Consider the following 15,848-nt stretch of genomic DNA (forward strand, 5'->3'; position numbering starts at 1 on the left):
AATTTTTTCATTTTTTTTTTTTTTTTTTTTTGTTTTCTTTCACTTTTAATATTATTTTGAATTGCAACAATCTTTTATTATGAACTTATGGATTATTGTGTTAATTTAATGGTTGCTTGTGGTTTTTTTTTTTTCGTTTTTTTTTTCCAATTACATTATTATCGCTTCTTGTTTTCTTCTGCTGATTTTTTGTTTTCTTTTTTTTTTTTTTATAGTACGTTTTGACAAATAATGTAATGATCAAGTTTCTATATAATTTTTTTTTTTTAACTTGTTTATATTATAATTTAAAAAAAAAAAAAAATTTTGTATAATCAATTAATAAATAAATTAAGATAAAAATTAAATAATTAATAATTTATATATAAATGTAAGTATACGGTAAAACTTAAGGATATAAACTGAAAATAGACATAAAAATATAATATAAAAATATATATTTTTTTTTTTTTTAGAATAATTTACGCTTATGAAATGTAATTTTTGTTTTTTGCTTTTATTACGCCCTCAATAATAGAAAAAAAAATGACTTTCTGTTGTAAACACTTGTACGCGTTTATGTGTATATATGTGTATATTCGCGCGCGTGTGTGTGTGTGTGTGTGTGTGTGTGTATAAAGGATTTGAAGTAATTCAACTTAAATTAATTTTTTTTTTTTTTTTTTTTTTGTTAAATGTTTAACACTAAGTGCTAGAGACAGACATTTGTCGTTTAAGTTGCTGTTGTCATATTATGTTATGTTTTGTGTTTCTCTGTTTTATTCTGTTAAGTAGGCTTTATTTACTCAATTGTTTAGCTTGTATTGCTGTTTTCTTAATTTTATTTTTAATTTTTTCGTTTTTAAATGTTTATTTTTCACTTTTTGTTTTCATTAAAAATTATATACGTAAAAATAGCGGTAGAAAAATCTATGTAGACATTTACAAAAAAAGTGCAAATTTGTTTTTATTTTTTGTTTTTCATGTGTTTTCTTGTTTTCTTGTTTCCTTTATTTATTTATTTATTTATTTATTTATTTTTTGTTTGTTTTTGTCGTTTTTTTTTGTTTTCCTCAAATCATATTCATTCCTCTTAATATTTCCTTATTTAATTGTTTGGTAATTTAATTTAGTCTGTGTAAAATTTGCAAAATAAAAATCGAAAACAGTAAAAATGTGAAGCTGTAAGGCTTGTTGTTTCGTGTATCATAAATATTCGTATAAAACTAAAAAACAAAACAAAAAATATATATACGTATATAAATATTTTAATACACTTACACTTTTTGCCAAAGTTTTTTAAAAAACAAAATTTTCAATAGTTTCGAATCATGGTCAACGGAATTAAAACGAAAAACCGGGTCAATAAGGGATTTTATATTTTAATTATATTATATTATAGGATCTAAACAGTCAAAAGCAGTAAAAAAAAAAGAAAAACGACTACCAGCGCGTCAATGAAAAATTTAAATAATAAAGGGGGAAAAAAAAAAAAAAAAAAAAGAAAAGAAAACCAAACAAAAGATTAATTAATAAATAATAGAAAACGATAGGAAAATATTTGAAAATTTAATTTTCGGATTTGTTTTTAAGTAATTTTGCGAATTGTGTATAATTTTTATGCTGTGGTTGGGGCAGCCGTTGTTGGTGAATTCGAATTCGCATTGACGTTTGAGTTGTTCTTCGAGTGCCGCAGTTGCATTAGATAATGTCGCTGTGTCGGTTTATGCAGGGCTAATTGTGTCAAGGCATCATCAATTGAAAACCATTGCCGCTTACGACCAATGCTTCGCGAATCCTCCCACTCCTCCAATTCTTTAGTAACGGTCATAACAAAGACCTCAGTGCGATGCATGTGATCACGATTCTATTTAATAAAACACAAATAAAATTTAATCACTAACTAATGTAACGCATTCAAAGTTTATTATACATATAATAATAACAATAGTAATAATAATAGTAATAAAACGAAAAGTCAAACCAACGAACCTCAAATACACCCAGACATCTGCCCAATTTACCTACCACACCGGCTTCTTCGAGAACTTCTCTTACCGCTGTTACCGATGGCTCCTCTTCAGGCTCGACTCCGCCACCTGGCACTATCCACAATTCGGGACGTCTCGAAGAGGTTACTAAAAGCACCTAAAATCAAACGTATATATATATGTATATACATATATATATATGTATATATGAGAATTGCAAAGCAAAAGGAAAATTGAGAAAAATAAAACAAAACATTCAGCCTTCTATACCCACCATATCGAAATATTCTTACTTAAGGGCATATTTTATAACCGGAATATAATTTGTGTATATTTCTACCTGATTATATACATTCTTATGTAATAGGCATGCATGAAAACTATTTCGGTACATGTCGTCTCCGGGATGCTCTCTGAATTGCCCACATTTTTTCCCTTTCTTTTTATTTCTAAAATTTCTGAAGGAAATAAAAAAAGGCTTATGCCTTGGCCAAAGTTCACCATCTTTGGTTGCGGGTTACATCGAATATTTGTTATGCGAATATTTGTTATGCGCCTACAATGCATAAGAATCGAAAGTTTAGGGATGATCTTGATGCCAAGTTAGTCGTAAGCATATTGGTAACGTCATTCTCGGAAACTAAACCATTCATTAGAATGACTAGCATTTATTTTAAAATGAAAAAGAAACTCTCTAATCTGTGCCTTCAATATAATGATTCCGGCTGGTATGGACGCCATCACGTGGCTGAAAAGTGAATTCGTTCACTTTTAAAGAAAGAAGTCCAGTAACAGTTTGACTAACATGTGATATTTTATGATTGGTCTAATCTTAAATTTATGAATTTGTGAAGCAAAAGTAAAAATTACTAACGGCATCACTGCTTGGCGTGCAACTATTTTCTTGTACAATGCCTCAAGGCGCGCATTCAGAGGATGTGCTATTGGAGAAGCATGGAAAAGAAAACTAAACTGACAAGCAAGCTTATCGAGTCTTCTAATTAGAGATTGTGTTTTCTTCTCGTGTTCACAGAGTTGCTAAACGCCAGTACCAAGGGATCTGTATACGCTAGATGTGCATTCATTGGCATTCTGATTGACTCAGAAGTACTTAGCAACAGACACATTATAAATTGCAATTAATCCCGGAACTTTATTTATTAGCATAGTCTCTGCCAAGAGTAACACAATCGGTCAAGGGCCTTATCGTTTAGCACAAATTTTTTTCCCTAGAGCATCCTCTTCGAATTTGCCAGGAGGATAGAAATCGTTGCAATGCAGATATTGAGGATGAGACGGCAATTCGAGTTAGGCCATTATAGAAAACCATTTTGATTAAGTGTAAGAAAAACACAGATGGCGTTCTCATGCTCCAAATATCGAATGTACCGCTTCTTGATGGCTTTTGGATGTCAGCCGTCTATTACAATTTTATTTTTCCGATTTTAAACCAGCAAACAATTGACGCACTATGATTATTTTCGATGGGGAAGAGCTGCCGTAACACTTTCTAAATTAATGTTAAACTTGAATTCGGCGTCAGAAAGCAATGTCTAGTCAACGCATGAAGTTCAGGTCTCCCTTAGGTTTATAAATTGTCAAAATGGCGTGAAATCTTCGCATATACCTTCCGTGGCTGGGATTAACTATTTCGAAAAACAATCTAATAAAGTTTCTGTTAAAGACGACATCAATGTGTCAGGCTGTTAATGATTGATAGGTTATATATGTTCGATTTTTGATCGTTTTCAAACGATCGCAAAAAATGAAAGTGTAAAACTGAAACTTAGCGTATACATTAGACGACGGCCACCGATGACGTTTGAAAATAGGCGTTAATCTCTTCAAAAAACTTACAACCTATTTACAAGAGCCATGTACACGAAATCCGGACGGCGGATATTTAAAAGTCGGTATAAAAAGAATTTAACTTTTTTCGTCTTTATTTACTATGCTGGGTCACAGTTAATATTAAAATTAAAATTCTACATACGGTTTATCGGGAACGATAAAATGCTTTTCTCATAACAACTAGCCAAACTGACACTGTTGGCATCAACAAACTTAGTCTAACGAGAACTAACGAGAACGAGAGTAGTTATGGTAAAAAAAAAAAAAACCACGCGCCCTATATTTCAAAATTTCGAAACAGTTAACTGCATCAAGGTCACGGATTAAATTAATAAACAGAAAGGAACCAATGAGCAATATGCGATCCAGGCGTTGCAGGCACGGAGTTACACTCTTTTTCAGAAGATTAATTAGAAAATTTTCTTTGCAGTCACTGAGCTAAGAATTCGATTGATCGCAGTGGCAGCATAGTGCTAGCCAGTGACCCTGCACTGTGGGGTCAAGGGTATTGCGGAGCCGTTCTCACTATATCATTTTACTTCGCTCGTCCTCGCCTGAGATTAGAGATTCAGATGTCGTCTTCGTGGGGCTTTATACCGTAGCTTGTCGCATTTTTTCCTTCTCTCCGTGTCCATTAACCTAATCGCTAACAGGTTCCTTGGCGTAATATCTGTTTCCGGAGATCTAAGAAGCTTGTTTCCCAAATATGCCCAAGCCATCGTCGTTTATGTGTTGCGCATGCGTTATCTGTTCGTAAGCGGAAACGGCAAAAATAATTCGAAAAATTTCCATAGGCAGTGAAAAGTTGAGTCCGGAAGAAAATAAATTCTCCGAGTGTCCTCTGCACTCATTCGTCTACATTTGGCATGATGGTGTGGGTCCATCTTCCTTCGGAGTCGTTTTCCCATTCTGTCAGCATGCGCTGTCGAACAGCAGTCTACAGTTTGCAGACATCGCTGCAGTTCTTTTCTTTTTTCCGCTGCGAATGCGTAACTGCTCTTTGAATAGCAGCTCGATGGGCAATATTTCTGTCAAGATCGCTGCCGCTGACATTGGAACGATATGTATGCAGTATGTATGTTCGTATGTATGTATTTATGTGGATTTCTGCGCGCCTATAAACAGTTTTCCATCGCTTTAGCTGGATCGATTTTCTAATTTAAGACAAGTTAACTTTGTTCAAATATTTTACGCATCTATTTCGAACTCATTCCGGTTTACTACTTAAAATTTTATAAGAGAACTTCCGTTGATGGGTACAGACAGAGCTATATAAAATTTTTTACCTCAGCTTCGGCATCGGAACGAACGCAAATGCAAGCCGCACGTCTACGAAAGCCATCTTTATCATAGATGCGTGTTGAATTGGGTTTCTCCTTAACCATCTAAAATGAAAAACAAAGTTTTCGCGTTTATAGAACAGAAATGACTTTAAATTAGTTTTAATTAAAGCTAAATCATAATTCAAGGTCAGTTGCTCACTGAAGAAAGTGGCATTTTAATTCCCGGAACCAATTACATTTTAAATTACTTCTTCTCTCTCTTTCTCTGTCTCTCTCTCTCTCCCTATCACGACACATGATTATCGTAATTCAAAAAGACGTTAAAGAAGCGATCATCTCGCAGCTCAATAGAATACACTGCGAATGCGTTCAGTTGTGTCGTGTGTTAAAAATAAATGAATTTCTATAGAGAAAAAATGTTACACGCCACACATGTTAGCCGGATAGTAAGAAAGGCAAGCGTTACATCAGAAAATCGCGAAAATGTTTACGTGTACTGAACTGGAAAGAAATTGCGATTAAAATTTCTGCAAGTCTAATCGACATGAAGCTGTGAAACAAACTGTAATGACAGTAATGAAGTCATAAAGCATACATTGCATCCTTGGTGTACTAAGAAGACACAGCGGAAAGTTTCGTTTTTTACTAGGGTCGTCCGTCATTCGGTTTCTTTGCGCACTTTACTCGTCATCAGCGACAAATCTTGCGATACGTGCAGAATTTGTAGCAAGGGTTTATCGTGGGTTACTGCCTGAAAGGCTTAACCCCACGGTGGCCCAAGCCACTTTAAGCGTACTACGCCCCCTGGCGAGTTAGACAATCCCCATAGAGTAGGGGCCCAAACAACGCCAGAGTCCAGAACGGTTTATTGTGTATGGAACAATAAACCCCACTCTGGTCAGTGGTGAGGCCTAGCTGCACTCGACTGTTCCAGTTTGGCTAGGAACTTGCCAACCACAGCCACCACGAGCACTCCCCGAAGGGCCGCACCCAAGCAGTCAGGACTCACAAATTGACCAACGCTTCCTTGCGCCATAAGGCTTCCACTGCGCTGTTGATCAATTACCACCATTACCCGCAGGCATCCGTGACATATGTTCAAAAGTATAATAAGGCAAAAGGGGAAAAAGCCTTTCGGTCAAATCCCTTTTTAATTTTTGCATATATTAATTAATTCTCGAGAGGGTTTTTTCTTTTTATTAATCGGCCAAAGGGAAGGCCGTCCGTCAATTCCTTTTTGTATTATTATTATTCTTTGAGAAAAAATTATTTTATTTCGTTACGACTTAATGAACAAAGTCCACCATACACCCGCAGGCATACGTGGCTTTGTGAGGCGAGCCCCCTGACCCCCGTGGCTCCCAGTTTATTTTTCAAAGCCTTAGGCATACTTTGGCGGTTGTTAAAAACAACCGTACTTGCTTCGGATTCACGATACTTCCCTGGTTGCCAACATCAATGAACTACTTTTCTTCGAGATATATAGGTCTCGGGTATTGCACTGACATGGCAGGGGCGATCTACCATGCACTCGTGCGATACGTGCAGTAAAAAGGGGATCTCGGTTCACCAGTAACCCACAGTAAAAAAAAAAAAATGAAGAGAAAAGTTCGGCAGGTTAAAGCAAAATTGAAGCGAAGATCGCTTATTAAATTTTAATTGCCTCGATTTGCAAAACTCTTATATATGGCCATGGCAGCATGACCTCGTGGCTTATAGCGTTTGTTAAGAAAATATTGTTTGTCCTTAATGCACATTAAAACTTTTTATTTGTATACCCTACCGCACTTGTTGCAAATGAGTGTATTAAGTTTGTGTGGAATTATGCAACACCCAGAAAGACGCTCGTACTCATTTTCGGACACGATTTAAGCTTTCATGTCTGGCTGTCCCTCTGACCCCCTGACCTGGGAGATCGCAATTTTTGAGAAATTAAGTACAATGATGTGTGTTCACTCAAAGACAAACGCTTCTGATCCGATCACTCCCTCGATCACTTTCTATGGAAATGCTTTACTTTGGAAAGTCGGTGTATGGGTTATGGCCATGCCTCACTGTAGGGTTTTTTAATTTTTTTCTTTCGTTTCAATAAATTTTCAATATCAATTCTTAATTTTATGGTGTAGTAAGTAGAGTGCAAAAAACACAATGAGAATAGAAAAAATTGTTTTTTTTTTTGCTTACATTTATTGCATGTTAAGTCATATTAAAAAAGGCAGTTTGCAAAACGAGATGAAATATATTTAATTTTGGTAAAGACGTAATGATATGCACCCACACACACACACACACACACACACACACACACATACATACACGTACACTTATAGAAACCCATTAAAAGTTATAAAAACAAAGTTGTTTTTAAATGAAAACTAAATAATGACAATTTTCGCTCTATAAAGCTTCTTATCTGATCATACGCGAAGCACTAAATTCTCTTATCTCGTCTATATGTATTTATAATATACTTGTGTAATTGTTATATTTTGATACATTGTGTATAAATAAGCTTTCGCAAGCACAACGACACGCTTTAGTTAAAGTTTTATGCGTTAATTACTTTTAATGACAAAAATGATCACATTTTCTTGGTTTTTTTCTTTTTCTTTTTTGAGAGAATCAGAAACTGCAGGAAAGATATTGTTTTAGAAAAACCGAAGAAAAAAAAAAAAGAGAAAAGAAAAATTAATTTTTATCACTCTTCGCGGTTAGTACTTGGCATTGCATTCATTCGGTGCATTTCAATTTACCTCATAACACCCTTTTACTTCTACTTCTTAAGATGTATGTCCATTCGTCTGCATAACCATTTAAAAATTGAAAAGCTTTAGGTGATATATTTAAAATATATCGGACCGAGATAAAATAGTTTATTTATTTATGGATTTTTTTTTTTTTTTTTTTTTTTGTGAAAAATGCACAGTCGGAAAAGGAAGTGAGCACAATTTTGGAGCAAATCATATCATTTTAATGATCAGGCGTTGCGCCATCAAACTACTACAACTTACACAAATCCCTAGTACATGTTTGAAGAAAGGAGATGATCATCTTGCGATATGAATCATATTCAAATGATTCTTGAATTAGTTTATTCTTCAGAAAAAAAAAAAGAAAACAGAGTTCGGAACCAATATTAGAAAATAGCGCAACACCACTCTCACTCTCACTCTCACTCTCTCTCCCTCTCTCTCTCTTATAGAATTTTTTTGGATACCTTCTGCTTTCCCTTTGCGATACCCAGGAATATGGGTAAATTCGTGAATTCATTTAGTTATGGCAGTTGTTCCTTTTGCCTGTCGTCTGAAATTTGTCATATAAATATCATTAGTTAGTTAAGGGCCGCCCATAGCTGTACCTACTTTCACCTCTCTATAAGAAATATTAAAATATCATTTAGTTTGCTTGATGGCTTTTTGAAAAATCAGTTTATTTATGAAAGCTTCGACCCACGCAACCGACAGTGGACTATATGCATACACAAATATATATAGTTTATAATTTTTTGCTTTATACGTATTCGTTTGAAAATGTATGGACAAGAAATATAAGCATGCTAGGTGGATACAACTTTTTTTTACTTTTCGAGATTGAAGTATCAGTCTATGAAGGCTCACATTGATCAATTGATGCAACAATAATATGGGATATTAAAGTCTTCTTAAGGTGAATGCATCTATTTTCCGCAGAAACCGCCGATATCACTACTTTGTAGCAATTAACCTAAAGCATTTGACATATTCAATTGGTTGGTATTTGCAGCTTTACACCCTATATACAACTTGTGCTGTAGAATTATTTATATTAATAGTTATTATTATTGCCGACATATGCAACACCTAGAAGGTCTTCAAGTAGATCCATTTTTTTATTATACCGAACGATTCAGAGTCATTTCTTTAATCGATCTAAGCTTGTCTGTCCCTGTCTCCAAACTACAAGTCTCAATATTTAAGATATTTTGATTAAATTTGGTAGAGTGACGTGCCGTAACCCAATGGCGAATGCAATCCAAAATGGTTCTGATCCTTCTGATCCACTTGTTCATGCAGATCGCGGATTTCTCATATAAAATCTTAAGTTGACAAGTCATTATAGTCAAGAAAAAAAAAAAGTCGAATTTTCATTATTAGGCAATAAATGAAGTTTTGCTAAATTAGGTTAAGAATCACGTCATATGATGTTTTGAGCATCCTCCATTATTATGCTGGCTTTCATGAGAAATGTGCCTTTGCATGGAAATAATCAGCAATAATTGTAATATTATTATTATTAAAACAAGTGAATAACTCTACTAAGCGATATGATGTAGGGTATGTAAGCCTACAGGATTTGCCCGATTATTATGTTTTTATTTGTTTTATTTACATACAAATGTTGGCTTTTATTACTATTTACAATAATATTATTAATGACTTCATAATCATAATAATAATAATAATAATAATGCGTTCTATAAAGCAAAGTCATATTTTGAATAAAATTTTCATATAACAATCACGTGACCACTTAAATTACTTAATTGTTTATTTATTTACTATTTTTTATTTTTTTATTATTATTATTATTTCCTTTTGATTTTCGTAATCTCTACTGAAAATGAATATGAATGAAATACGTTTTGTGTTTTTCACTTTATTCTTGGCTTGGAATGCACACTTCACGCACGCACATTTTCAATCGCAAACAAAATGATGACACGTATTAGTTCGTCCCCTTACAAATAGCGTCTACACGATCTTTTCAATTTCTCCAAACTTTCGATTCAGTTAAAATGTCATCCCTTATCGTTGACTTAATTGCGACACTCTACTGAATCTACTGACCTAACGGACACACGGACCTTAACGAATTAATTCACAGCGAACTAACTCACTTGATTTCATAGATCCAATGGAAATGTAGTTTCATAACCGCTTACTAATCTATAAGCTATAAGGTATAAATATTTGGTCTACATTAAAGCACCAGCGGACACCAGAAAGGCATTAGAAATTGCCCAAAGACCTCCAACCCTCGTTAGTTTGAGAAATTTGAAACCGATAAAAATTGAAAAACAATTATTAGGTAATTGCAAAAATTTCAATCAGCAGCTTTGCCAGGTATAAAAGATAAAGAAATGGGAAATACCTTTGTACATAACGGTTGAATTCGATGATTTTCACCTTTCTCCACATAAAGTAACAATTTTCAACGAATTCCGACACTAATCATGAAATGCTCGAAACTCCTCTTCTTCCAAATTCATTGCTCTTGTTGATTATTTGAAGGAATTTGCTGCCGAAGCCTACCAAATAGGTTCAGAGGCTGCTTTATCATATGTCAACTGTCGGTTTTGGGTTCAACGGTTTAAAAATGACGACACAAATTGCCTGAATATGGCATATTTTTGGCCATTTGCCGTGAGAGTTGCCCCGGGTACACTGTTGCGGCTCGAAAGGGGCCACACCCAGCGCACATGTGTGCAGCATGGCTTGGCGGGCACACGAGTGCGGAAAGTTAAAGAGAAGTGCGAAAATGGACCGACGGGTGGATCGCTGCCTAACCAATATAATTGCCATAAATGCTTTTTTCAAGTGAAAAAGTGATCAACATTTTTGCAAACACCTAATAGAATAAAAAGATCGGTCGAAAAAATTGACCAGATATTATATGTTTTTATTACTAACGAAGCCTCTGCAATACGAACAGTGATGGAAAGCCTTGTAATAATAATACGAGACAATAAGTTACTAGGTGGATGCGATTGGTGCACTGAAGTGCCATTCATTAACAAAAAACACTTAACGATTCGTATACCTTACCTTACATTGTTGTCTCTTATTTACTATTCATTTCAAGGCAAACATTATATAATTTTTCTCGCTTCTTCATTCTTCTACCCGTTATTTATACGCTTGTTTATTCAGTTCATCTTCTCAAGTGAACGGCAAGCAAACAATATAAACTTGATTAAATCCGACTAGTGTATAGAAAAGTCGCTCATTATCGACATATTCTCATTCGTTTGTTACTATTGCACTCTACATATATGTATATATATATATATATATATATATATATATATATATATATATATATTTTTTTTTTTTTTTGTTTTTGCCTTTAATCTGCCGTGCTCTAATAAAGTAATAAGTAAGTATATGACAAGAAACATGTGCAGGGTTCAATTTATGACAAAGTCTGCGTTTTATTAGTTATTTTTGTTTTGGATAAAATGAATAGTTTTGCGGAAATGACTACCACGCACACTAAATGCAAAACTATTTCGTCTTTATCCCAAATCTCATTTAATAACAATGTCATTCCTAGCTTACAATGGATGAATGCTATAGTTGTGTGTGCATAATAAGATGCCTTGAAGACTCCCACATAAAGTATATATGCATATATACATTTCTAATCAGCATATTGGACAATCTATCTGCTCACGGGTTTAATGAGGAAAAAAAAATTCGATCATCAAATTTTTCTTATCACACTCGTTAAGGGAAAGTGTGAAAATGAACGAAATCGTATGCGAACAATTTTTCCCTCCCTTACTGGGTTATTAATAGGATCACAAGCAAGTTTCTGTGATTTGACAAAAGATGGCCCCGCCAGAACAGCTTTGTTAAAATTGCATCAGCATAGTCAAATTTTCTGCCGAATAAACTTCATTTACGGTAAGTTTTCAATTACTTCTTCAATTTGAAGATGTCTGCTGCTGACGCCAATCGATTGCTTATTGAAGCATATGATGAGGCTGCTTTAAGTGAGGGCAAGTTGTTGTGAAAAAAAAAAACGACGAGTGTGTCGTGGAAGACAAAGAACGCTGTGGAAGAATGTGGAACATGAAATTGGAAGTAGTAGTAGTAGAAGTAGTCCGCAAGCAATTTCACGTCATTTAAAAAAAAAGAAGAAAATTCGCATAAGTGATATGCTGCTTTTGCCAGGCGTAAGAAAAGGCGTTTCTTCCGTGTGATGAAACGTGGATCCACTACGATAACCCAAACAAGAGACAGTCAAATCGAATATTCATGGAAACAAACTCATGCTGTGTATAAGTGGGTGGGGCATAAGCTTGGTGTCGTGGGTTATGAGACCATTACTGGAGCTATTCAATTACTGAGCAATCACTGAGATTGAGACGAGCACACATCGAAAAACGCGTCCCGACACGACCAAATTATTCGCTTACATGACAATACTCATCCACGCGTCATGACGCCGATCATTGCCTATATGAAAACACTTAATTGGGAAGCACTTCGCTTCCGGTTACTTGTTTGCATTGACGGTACATGCTCTGTCTGAGAGAGCAACGCTTTGCATCATATGAACGTATTCAAGATTGATCTATTCGTGAATAGCGATGATATTCGAATGCTGCCAGGAATATGGCGAAAAGTAATGGCTAATGGCAGACAATAATTTGAATAATATAGAGTAGAGTCGAATTTTTTTACTGGAGCATCTTTTTTGAGATTTGCCAACAATAGACAATAGACGCCTGCAATAACAGTCAGAGATTCTGCGTAAACGCAATATCCATTTGGAAAACGGCTCTAGGAACTTTTCGATCATTCGGGTGTAATCATCTCATCTGAGCTTCCGGCGCGTTGAGCATTATCAATGCCCGGACGACGACATTTAGAATTGACAAACCGCCAAAAAATTATTGTTTTGGACAGAGAACGGTTGTTATAAGACTTTTCAAGCCATTGCTAAGTTTAAAAATTATTTTCTCCCGGCAAAAAAGGAACGTTTAATCAGATTTTTATTAGAGGTACCATTAACATACTAACTCCGGGAATTACTGACCGATGTGTTATATGAGCCTTAGTGTTCATACAAAGGGCTGCTATATCGTGCAAATGCACTGCGGCTATAATACGATGGCATCGTGTTTACAATATACTATTGATCAAGTCTTGAACTTTATTTTTATTTATTTGTTTATTTATTTATTTTTTTTGTAAAGAAGAGCCGTCGAAGAGATAACGGAAAGAAATAGGGAAATGGTAGGCGCAACCTAGTAGTCGCCATGTGCACAATCGATAAGTGTTATATGTCATTATCGACTGAGCATTCGTCATAGGTGCGATCAACGAAAACTACCGCACTTGAGATTTGAATCTACGGACACTGAGTTAGTAGTCATGGTTCTTACCTGCGCGGGTACTTAGGGAGATAATATGGAAGTATTACAGAATTTTTCCCCCCTTACCGAGTCGGTTTTTTTTTTTTTTTTACATTTTTGTAATACATATACAATCATATATATGTGTTAAAAATTACTTTTTTTTTTGTGAAAATTTCATCTTATGTAACAAAGTTTATTAAAAATGAATACAGTTTATGAAATTTTTTTGACCATTTTTAATAACTTTTGCAATCTTTGTCCCATATTCTATTTTCACCATCGCACACTATAGGTTTGTTTCTTGCGACATATACGTACACGTGTTGTATTGTGCAAAGGGACATTACAAGCGATCGCAGAAGGTGGTGAGAGAGAAATTTCGATAAGTTATTACTTAGCGACAATTTAAATCTTTTCAAGACTCAGGGACCCTTTTAACAACTTGGATTAACCTAACTAAGATGTTCCCTTCGCCTTCATACATACATAGCTAGATATATAGTATCGAGTATACATGGGCAGCATAATAGATTTAAACGTGAATAGTAATAAAATAGAGGGCAACAATGCCTATATTAAGGCATGATCGCTTCAATTTGCTGCGCACAAAGGATATAAAAGCAACTAAGGTCCTGGTACATCAATTCTGATCATAACCGTACAGCGTATACCAAACAAGGTACGATCGTCTAAACTTTTATTGATTACACCTAAAATTGCGCGTTCTGTCTCATTCCATGTGTTCGTGTTCCAGTCAAAATAATTTTTCTAAAAGAATTATATGCATCACGAAAGAGCTTGGGGGAAGATTTTTATTGAAGGGAACCTATTTCAAGCATCGATAAGTCAAAACTTATTGCAAAATGTAGTTGTGATTAGGACGACCTTTGTTCACACCGTTCCATCTTTTGCGCAAGAACTGAAACATTTTAGATTAGACTCAATTAATTCTAAATTAACAGTTAACAGTTTATTACTACACATTGGTACTTAGGTTTGGCTGATTATCAAATCAAATAAGCAATTTTTAATAACAAGTGTGGTTATGAGTTATGTAAAGTAGACCCCTCGTAATATTAGAAATCTAGGACTTCGTTACATTATATGAACATGGTTTTTTGGCTTTAGCTTTAATTTGGCTTACCTTCTGGTATGTTTTTAAATCCAAAAATATAAGTAAAGCGGGAATAGGTACAAAACTGCAACTGCTCGCTTCAGGAAATTCGAGGAGCTATGGATATGAAGCGAGTAGATAATTGCTCGCAACAAACGTTTATAGAAAAATTGCTTGCTTGACACACACACACAGACACACCTCCGTGGCATGAACCATAAAATGATTAACAATCGCGTTGAATTGGATAAAAGGAGGAAGAAATTTAATCGAACAAAAAAAAAAAAGCAATAATAAAAAACAAACAAACAAACAAATCAACAAAATTAAGAGAAACAAAAGTTTTGTTGTTGCTGTTTGATTGAAAATTAACTTTGAAAGTCAAGCATTTTTGTGTTGGTGGTTGTTGTTGCTGCTGTTTGGTGGGGGTGGCTATTTCTATTTATTAGATTTGATGTATAAGTAAATAGCTGTGCAAGCCGTGTTGGCAACAAAACGAAGTAAATCCACAGTGCCAAGCGTTTAAATTTGATTTAAGAGTCTGCCTTGATATTAGTTGCAGTAAGTAAAAATCAGACGGCCAGTTTTTATAGCCAATCTATTGGATAATTACTGCTAAACACCTTCGCAAAGGCAAAACAATGCTGAGGAAACGGGGGCTTGGCGTTTTTGTTGATTAAACAGCTGCTTTCAAGTTTTCACTGCAGACATTCTTTATTCATATTTTGCTTAATCATGAAAAGAATTTCAGGGCAAATGCGCTTTACAGATTATGATGCTTTTTTCCGTGGATCTCTTTTGTTTAAAATTTTGCTTGCTTGTCACGGTTTACCAACGAAAATGCACATTTTCTTTTTTGCATAATTTTCACGATAGTTCAGCATAAATCACACGTGCATAATTCAGCATTTGGCATCAAAATAAATCGCACGTCATCGTAATTTTACATTCGACCCGTATTTATATGATTTACAGATAATATTTCAATTGATCAGCAAACGGAAATTTTTCACTGATTAACCGGAAATTTTAATGGCTTTAATTAAACTGCTCTGCAGCCGGCAGCCTAAAAAACTTCCTTAAAATGTTTTTCCTAATGAAAAATTGGAAAAATTTTCTCTCTTCCACTACGCTTTCTATTTGATGGTAACAGAGTTGCCAACACAACAATTTAATATAAGTAAAATAGGAATGAAGAGAAAAATACATAAAATATTTTATTTTAATTATTAAAATTATGCAATGATATAACCCAGGACTATCAGTTTTTTCTCATGGCTATATCAAATATATAATTCGACAGAGTTCTTTGCCTAAATAAAATGTTCAGACATGTCAAAGGTTTATGTAATTGAAAAATTGCAACACGGTACGTATTATATAAATTATAAAGAAATACTAACATTAGTTTATTTTGTAATAACAACTAATTCATTTTATAAAGAAACTTCTTAAAGGATAATGATATATGAAATTTTTCGCTATAGTTTTCAGGAATTTGTGCT

At 34.4% G+C, this 15,848-nt stretch overlaps 1 protein-coding gene across 3 annotated transcripts; it reads right to left on the minus strand.

Moving 5' to 3' along the window:
• Nucleotides 1–1,584: 1,584 nt before the first annotated feature.
• LOC119631776 (diphosphoinositol polyphosphate phosphohydrolase 3-alpha) lies at nucleotides 1,585–15,459 on the minus strand. 3 transcript variants are annotated; one of them, XM_038024270.1, is made up of 4 exons: nucleotides 14,374–15,459; nucleotides 5,108–5,206; nucleotides 1,972–2,127; nucleotides 1,585–1,846 (listed from the first exon to the last, which is right to left on the minus strand). In XM_038024270.1, the coding sequence occupies exons 2-4, from the start codon at nucleotides 5,204–5,206 to the stop codon at nucleotides 1,598–1,600; spliced, it is 504 nt and encodes a 167-aa protein (XP_037880198.1). In that variant the 5' UTR covers nucleotides 14,374–15,459; the 3' UTR covers nucleotides 1,585–1,597. The 3 variants fall into 3 exon arrangements, with proteins under 3 accessions (XP_037880198.1, XP_037880200.1, XP_037880199.1); XM_038024272.1 differs by lacking the exon at nucleotides 14,374–15,459 and adding an exon at nucleotides 7,427–7,536; XM_038024271.1 differs by lacking the exon at nucleotides 14,374–15,459 and adding an exon at nucleotides 7,289–7,328.
• Between the last annotated feature and the right edge of the window lie 389 nt (nucleotides 15,460–15,848).

Source organism: Glossina fuscipes, unplaced genomic scaffold, assembly GCF_014805625.2.
Source record: "Glossina fuscipes isolate IAEA_lab_2018 unplaced genomic scaffold, Yale_Gfus_2 1, whole genome shotgun sequence".
Lineage (NCBI taxonomy): Eukaryota > Metazoa > Arthropoda > Insecta > Diptera > Glossinidae > Glossina > Glossina fuscipes.